This window comes from Stegastes partitus, unplaced genomic scaffold, assembly GCF_000690725.1.
Source record: "Stegastes partitus isolate 25-593 unplaced genomic scaffold, Stegastes_partitus-1.0.2 Scaffold687, whole genome shotgun sequence".
NCBI lineage: Eukaryota > Metazoa > Chordata > Actinopteri > Pomacentridae > Stegastes > Stegastes partitus.
In genome coordinates this window covers 21,395-29,546 of record NW_007578418.1, presented here as the reverse complement: position 1 = coordinate 29,546, position 8,152 = coordinate 21,395, and the positions used below count along the sequence as shown (strand labels likewise).

General features: G+C 46.0%; 1 protein-coding gene across 1 annotated transcript in view; it reads right to left on the bottom strand.

Moving 5' to 3' along the window:
- Nucleotides 1–8,152, bottom strand: part of gdpd5a (glycerophosphodiester phosphodiesterase domain containing 5a) — a 32,097-nt gene that overhangs the window by 6,298 nt on the left and 17,647 nt on the right. Inside the window, exons 3-13 of the mRNA XM_008290631.1 lie at nucleotides 7,962–8,065; nucleotides 7,650–7,743; nucleotides 7,510–7,569; nucleotides 7,320–7,418; nucleotides 6,289–6,382; nucleotides 5,891–6,036; nucleotides 3,908–3,990; nucleotides 3,506–3,656; nucleotides 2,373–2,594; nucleotides 1,774–1,919; nucleotides 58–205 (exon numbers count right to left, since the gene is read on the bottom strand). Of these exons, the coding sequence (XP_008288853.1) occupies nucleotides 58–205; nucleotides 1,774–1,919; nucleotides 2,373–2,594; nucleotides 3,506–3,656; nucleotides 3,908–3,990; nucleotides 5,891–6,036; nucleotides 6,289–6,382; nucleotides 7,320–7,418; nucleotides 7,510–7,569; nucleotides 7,650–7,743; nucleotides 7,962–8,065 (1,347 nt within the window). The remainder of the gene's footprint in view (nucleotides 1–57; nucleotides 206–1,773; nucleotides 1,920–2,372; nucleotides 2,595–3,505; nucleotides 3,657–3,907; nucleotides 3,991–5,890; nucleotides 6,037–6,288; nucleotides 6,383–7,319; nucleotides 7,419–7,509; nucleotides 7,570–7,649; nucleotides 7,744–7,961; nucleotides 8,066–8,152) is intronic.

Below are 8,152 nucleotides of genomic sequence, written 5' to 3'. Positions count from 1 at the left end.
GTGTGTGTGTGTGTGTGTGTGTGGTGCCAGATGAGAGAGCGGCGGCGAGCTGTTTACCATGAGCCAGATGGGGTAAGGCACCTTTCGGAGGACTTGGGGGGCATCAGAGGACACAGAAGGCACCCCGCTACACCACAGGACGGAGTAGAGCCAGGGCTCATTCACCGGGTAGACGGTCACACTCACATTATTGGCCAGATACTCCCTGGGGGAAGGAGAAACACATGTCAAGACTGAAAACAAAGGTCTGCTGCCTTTCTGTCCTTTTGCTCTCTCGTCATAGCGTTTTCAGTGATCATTCTGGAAAACACCGTGCACGTTGCTCTGTTTGCATTTTAGCATGTGTCGTAAAGGATATCCGATTATATTTAATACATATAACCACCATGAATGAGTGAGAGAGGGGGTCTTACAAACTCACTTCGGGAGAAGTTGCCCTTACATGCCTCCATGCACTAATCAGTGGTGACCGACATTTGAACCACAAGCTAGAAACACAACAACACATTTTTATTTTAAAACGCTATTTTAGCACGGTTTCATAAATCATCTTCACTAACTGACAGCAGTTTATGCACATTTGGCACGCAGCTGTCGGTGTGGATATGAACCACCAGAACCACCAGAACCACCACAAGCACAGCACTGGCCAAATGTCCGCCCAGAGATTTCCTGAGCTGCACAACCACTGCTAGCAGAGCTCAGCAAGGCCTGCAGCTTAGATCATTTTCCATGAGGTTGTGTCGTCCACAGCAGGAACCTGCAGGTCGTTTTAGGGCGGCATGAACATTTTTGTATGTTCCAGCTACAGAACCCGGCCCGTAGAACCTTGTACAGGACAGTGCTGCTGGGCGGGACTTAATTCTAATTGGGTAAACTCAGAATAGCATAAAATTGCTCATATAGGCTGACATAAGAACCCCCCGCTGCTCTGCTGTGTTCACCTGAGTTTGGGTTGAGTGCTCAGACTGGCAGCACTGTTTACGTTAATCTCATTAAATTCAGCAATTAGCAGCATTTCTATGTCAACACAATCCATCAAATAGTGTTTGTAACTTAAATAGCTGACCTACATTAGCATTTTTTTTTTTCATTTTGCAGCAGTGCATTTCGTTAAGTGGTGAGAATACGTCGCTTTAATTACTTTACGAGTGCAGCGTGTTTCCCTCTTTGCCAAGCTGGTGGTTCACCTTTGGGTTAAGACACAACAGGTTGAAAACCAACGCAGCAGAATATTATGTTTCTTGTGCTGCACATTGTTCCTCCTTGTCAAAGTCTGGCATCTACATCACCCACGATGCAATGCAGACGGCGTGCACACAGAGATGATGAGTGGGCGGCAGAGGTCTGGTTAAACTTTCAGATTTGTAATCTTCAAGTTTAAATAATACCGACTCGTGTGACATCACTTGAGGTAATCTGTCACATTTCACGCAGCTCCTTCTGGACAAACCAAAAATACGACATTTTCACACATTTGGAAACAGATGTGATGTGTGAAATCAGAGGATTCTCCCTCTAACATCACATCCTTTATGCTTGAAGCTGCTCCAGAGCTTCACCGAGCTAAAGACCAAGTCAAAGGGCTGCATCCAAGACAACATCACTCACATAGAATCACCAGAAACATGTGATATCAGGCTCGCTTTGAGCTTTGCTGACAACTCTTTGCTTATTATTTATTACTTGTCATTATTAGGTTTTGTCTGAAATGCCATGTTATCTCCATCCTGACACCGAGGCCTTCCTCAGTCCCTTCGCTGTAGCTCTTACTGTATGTCTCTGTGGCTGGCCTTGCTGTAGTGGAGGGTCAGGCTTGTGATTCCTCGCTGCCTCATCTCTTCCACGGACAGCTTCTCACTGGCGGTCTGCTTCAGCCCTCGTACCCTCCCCCTGTCCGTGTCGGGGGTCCACGTCACCTGGCACAAACACATATGACATGGGAAGACCCTGATCAGACATAGAGCAGGAAGCACCTCACATCCAGCTTCATGATGAAAAGCGAGGCGCTTGTTGTAGGATCTGACAGACAGTCATCATGTCTGGCACAGTACACCTCCTCTGAAGCAATCCTTCATCCTTCTCCCTGGTTAAGGCTGTGCTTCACTTTTCCTCACTCTGGACTAGATATTTTCTTATCCTTTCAAAACTTGCAGCAGTTTTCAGGTGTAGCAACAGCACCCTCTACCTGTGCTGTGCCGTACAGCAGTCCTGTCTCCTATAACGTCCTCCTCATTCAGTATACTTTATCACAACACCAGCTGCAAATGTGCTCAGTTGTTTACATGCTCGTGATGTACAGAGGAAACACTACTACAAGCACCACCTTTATGTAATCATAGGATTATGATGGAGGGACCTACAGTCCTCACCCTCTTCTGGGAAATGCCTGCTTTCTGCACGGCCCACAGCGTGTCCATGAACCAGCTTCGGAAGCGTGGGTGCTCCGGTGGAGGCTTGCGGATGTTGAGCAGCGCCGAGCTGTTGGCCCTGGCTGCCAGGCGGAGCATCTCCACCAGACTGCAAACCGTCTGGTTGCCTATTCTCGTGCGGTCCTTCGCTGTCAGGGTCCTCACTGTCCAGTAGGGGTCAGTCTGGAAGCAGAGGAGAGCAACAGAGTAGAGACTGAGAGGTAATAACATACACCAGGGATCTCCAGCTCCGGTCCTCGTGAGCTGCTGTCCTGCAGGTTTTAGACGTTACCGAACTGCAACACACAAATTAATGGATCTCCAGCAGCTTGTTGTCAAGTTCTACACGAGTCTGTTAACGATCCATTAATGTGAGTCAGGTGTGCTGCAGTAACATCTAAAACCTGCAGGACCGGAGGTGGAGATACGCTTTGTTCTTTTGTTGAACAGTTAATGCGAACCAGAGATGATTTTGCACTTGCAGCTGATCTACACACTGCTTTCTTCAGAGTTTCATGTGTTTTATACTGGTCAGCGTAAATCTTATTCACACAGGAGACCTCATGTGAAATCACACAGGTGGCGCATTCGCATCAGTAGATCGTGTTTTACTCAAATTTACTGACATTATCCAGGGGTGATATTAAGAGGCTGTTCAAATGCTCCAGGTTTTCCTCTGCTGATGGGTTTGAACTGGTTTGAGCCTCCTGAGTTTGCACCCTAAACATCATTCTCAGCCTTCTCAAGTAGAAAAGAGGCAGAAGGAAGGTGAGAAGAAAACAGAAACCTGAAAAAAAAAGGCCCCAAATCTCTACAGTGTCCATGTGCACTTGACTAATACGATCACAGGACCTGGACATGAGCGATGGGTAATCCTAGTCCTGCTCCTCTCATACTGCATGTTTGAAATCAGATTTTTGTAATGTTCCCTTTTGAATTTTGAATAAAGCATCTCCAACCATCCAGTTTGCTGTCTGAGGTTTGATCTTACAGTCTGACCACTACATGTAACTGACTAGAGATGTGGTGTCACTCAGGGGGAAATGCATTTTGTGGCTAATGGACTGAGGACGGGTTGAAGTGGACTTCAGTACCTCCAGAAACCACTGGCCCGCGTTCAGAGAGCGCATCTCCGTCCAGTTAAAGAAGGAGGCGTCTTCATACTGTCGGGATGGGAAGACCTTGCTGACATCTGTGGTGCGCCTCAACGTGTGGTCTCGCATGAGGAAGGGAACCCCGTCCACACTGGAGGAGGCAAAACAGTCAGCGCTTTAATAGTGATGAAGGATTCACAGTGAAATATAACAAACAGGTGGTTTAAAAAAGCTGCGGTGGAGCGGCTAACAATCATTTATTCAATGACAGCTGCTGTGTAAAAGTTAATCATTCCCACCAATCTGCCACGGTGGGATCTATATGTGGAAAGCGAGAGCACGCTGAATCATGAAATATAAATAAAGCTCGCATTAAAGCGTTATGAATGTGTGATTAATGACCTGATGGTGACGTCGGCCTCCAGGGAGCTGGCGCCGTGCTGCAGGGCTCGGTTAAAGGACACCATGGTGTTCTCTGGAGCCAGCTGGAGCACAGAGCAGACAGACAGGAAGACGACTGTCAGTCAAAACACACTTCAAGGAGGAAAGAGGGCGTAAAAATACGAGAAAAAGTCTGATTCAGTGAAAAGACAGTTGTGTGAAAAAACGTGGTAGAAATAAAAAGGGATGTCGCTTTAGATAGATAGATAGATAGATAGATAGACCATCCAGCATCATGACGTGCTTTAATGTGCACTCAGCGTTTTACCATTTTGAACAGGAATGAGGAATTTCAAACTGAATTCACCTTTTAATACCACAGACTGTATAAAAGATGGACGTAGCTACCGTGACGTCACCCGTTGGTTTCTGCACTGAGAACATGAAGCCAGGGTTTTGCTACTTCCTGGTTGACATCTTGGATTTTTGGAGCCAGTGACGCAAAAATCGTCGGAGGGGGGCGGAGCCACAGGAGCAGCGATTGGTCAGATGGATTGAGAGGCGGGCCCTCTCTGCCCCGCCCACATTTACCGCCTTCTGCTCGCTTCGTCTGCATCCAACTGTCAATCAAGCCAGCCACGCCCCTTGCGTGTTGACAATTTTTAAAAAATTCAGTATTGATTTATTTTCAGATTGGCCACCTGATCTCTGGATCTGACCATGAAAACTAATTTTAAAAACATCCTGAGCTGGAGGAATGCAGTATTTCATGATCTGTGATCACTTCTTTTCCAGTTCCAGTCTATGGGAGCCAGGGCTTTGTGGAGCCAGCAGCTAGTGGACGTAGTGATGCTGCAGGTTTTTGACACTTCCGGGTTGGCTTCATTTTTCAGGGCCGGTTGCTACGTCCATCTTTTATACAGTCTATGTTAAATCTGAGCCACTGGGCTTCTCTGAGAAGTCAGGGATTAATCAAGCATCAACATTCAACCACTAAAACTAATTTTTCTGTTCAGGAATGCAGGTAAATAACTACAATTTGACATCTTTATCAAGAAATAATAACGTGCTTTACTAATTTTTTCTTTTTTTCTGTAAAACAGTAAATCTGAAAATTCATCGATAACGATGATAATTCTATTTTAGCATTAAAAATCTAATTCTGGTTAAAGAGCTTCCACATGCTGGTCTATTAACCATTACAGAAACATACAAAATGATTTAGGGCCACTGTGGCATAAAGCTGACATTGGGTGGTGGTCTAATACATTAGTTAAGCACTAAAACTTTTAGACCAAGTGTCAGTTCCCTCCAAACCCCGTCCTCTGATCTGCTCACACCTGTTGAGCAGGAGCAGATCATAGGCAGAGGAAAAACAAAAGCTGTGGTGTGAAGTCAATTATTCTCCATATGTCCATTAAAAGAATTCATGCTTTCCACATAATTCAGAGGCTCTGTGTTGGTTCTCTTCAGTCCTGATTACTTTTGTTTATCTGTATTTTTTTTATCTAAACCCCAGATGCAGCTACGGTACATCACAGAGAGGTCAAAGTGTGTGATTGTGATCGTGTGTGTGTGTGTGACAGGAAAACACAGCTCTGAACATCTCTGTACATTTGTTTATAGCCAGTCATCTGGAACAGTATCTGCTTGTCCAGCTGTGAGACGACAGCGTGTTGACTCTCGTGCTCGCTGAGCCCGACAACACTCGGCACATGTGCTGTAGCTGCACGCTGCAAACATTCAGCCTATCGTATGTACTCAACAACACTGCATCAGCATGATGTGTCGCCATAACAACGCTTCAGCTGGAAACCGTAACACACATGAAAACAGCATGAGCTACTTCTGCATGTTTTGTTTCTCTACGTTTATGCAGAGCGCAGGTAGGAAGTGCCTCCTGGCAGGTCCTGGCAGCGCTCAGCTCGCCCCACAGAGCTGCACATCAGCCATCTGAACAATTAGCTGGATCAGACTGTGAGGTCTGGCCAGGCACCAGCTCACCATAGGAGCTCCCCGTCGGCCAATGATCTCCGGTCGCTGTTTGAGGCTGTTACGATCCATGATGCAGGGGCAGGTGAACGTGAGCGGAGCCAGACAGACAGCCAGCAGGATTATAACGTAGATCAGCAACACCATCACCTGGATATCTACGAGAGAGTACGGAGAGGGTTCTAATCATCATCTTCAGGTCATTTTATCTACTAGTATGACCAACACTGGTTAGCTTCTACTAAAAGATGTGCTCAGAGGGTTCCTTTAAAAGCAAAACAATCTACTAAAGCCGGAAAGTTCAAACAATAACAGGAAAGCACTGGAAAATCAATTTAGCATGAGCACACCGGTAGTTAAACATGTTTACTGCACCACAGAGCCCAGGTGAGTACAAGTCAAACACTTACTGGATCTCTCTCTGCGGACAACATATCCAGCGATCAACCAGCTGATGGCTGTGACTGTCACCAGAGCGCCAATGTGCAGGAAAGGTGCTGTGGACTGGAGGCACAGGACAAACACAGAACATCTCATCTGTTGGTTATTCATCAGAAAGCATCAGAGTAGAACTTAAGACTTGGGTTACTTTGAGATACGACGAAGCAGCATGACGATAAAGGAATGATGAAACAGAAGCAACAGGGTCAGTAACATTTTTATTAGGTTGTCCTCTAATCACAAGGTTGGCGGTTCGATCCCCTCCACAGTTGAAGTGTCCCTGGGCAAGACACTGAACCTGAAGTTGCTCCCGATGGCAGGCAGCAGCTTGCATGGCAGCTGTCACCACTGGTGTATGAATGTGATCTACTCTCAGACGTACGTCGCTTTGGATGCAAGCGTCTGCTAAATGAAACTACTAGTCATATTAAGCACCTCTTGCCAAGCGTTGTTCAACCATGACGTTAGCAGTGTTAATTCACATCCACTGTTCAGTGACCAGGGCCAGACAGTCTTCACACTGTTAGTTTATTATCCAGCAGGCCTTCAACATCCAGGAGCCAAGATTTTGTGTACACGGTTATCAGGACAATCCTCAAAGGGCTCCTTTGACTTTTTGGTAAATAAACATATTGTACTTTCTTTTGAGGGTTAAATGAAACGATCAGATTCAAAAATGGAAATATGACTTATTGCTGAAATGGTTTTCATAAGCATCTGTTTTTCTGGTGCATGAATTCACTGAGAGAGAAAATCATACATGCCACAAAAGTCATAAAAGTAAATTTGGTTAGTTTAGCTTAGCATTAAAACTGAAAACAGCTAGCCTGTGCGAAACCAAATCCAGCTGACACACCTCACCGTCCAGCTTTAATTTCACCAGGTTAACTTTGCGGAGACTCCCTCAATGTTCAATCAGTTCAGCTGCATTCTTTTACAGTTCCATACATGTTACACAGGCAGAGCAAAACATGCAGTAATTAGTGGCAGTAATCCTGACCTGCAGCGAAACCAGCAGGATGTCCCACTCGTCTCCCCAAACGTCATCAACAGAGACGACACCAGAGATGGTGGTGAGCAGCGTGGCCAGCACTCCGATCTGTGGAGACGGGACGCACAATGGTGAACCCGCATTACGCTTCAAAAGTGTTCATGTGGAATAAATGTGCTGAAGATGTCGTGTACAGCACCTTATGGACCCAGTACAGATTCAGCTGCTGGCCCAGCGATACATGGAAAAGGGCTAAAATCTGAAAAAACAAACCCGGGTCATGAGTTGTAGTTCAGTATTGAAATCTGCTAACAGTTCAGGTGTGAGTCAGACTGTTACCATCAGGAACGTGATGTAGCTGAAGCCCACGGTGGTGCACGTGACGATGGGGATGGTCTCGTCCCTCCATTCTCCAGAGCGGTTGTACACCAGCCTGGAGTGAGAGCAGGTACGTGTTGACTCATCTGAGCTGGTGGTGCAACTAATTCATTCTATTCTCACAAATAAGCACACTTTGGTTTCGCTCCACCATAACGCCACTCAGCGCTGTCATTACTTCCTGATACAGTTTTAAAACTCACATGCTGGGTGGGCTCGCTGCTGCTGCCCTGATAAACAGCTTTTCATGATTTAATGAAAAAAATCACTCACCAGTTGAAGTCGTTGAAATCATTTTGAGCCACCAACCAGAAGTAGGCCCAGAAGAGAAGCAGAAGGAAGGAACTGCACAGTATGATGAACCATGCGCACTCCCACTGCAAAGAAAAACATCATGGACCTTGTTCAGATTTGTCTCACTGGATCTAACAACGATGTGTGACCTCTGGAGATCTGCTGCTCCT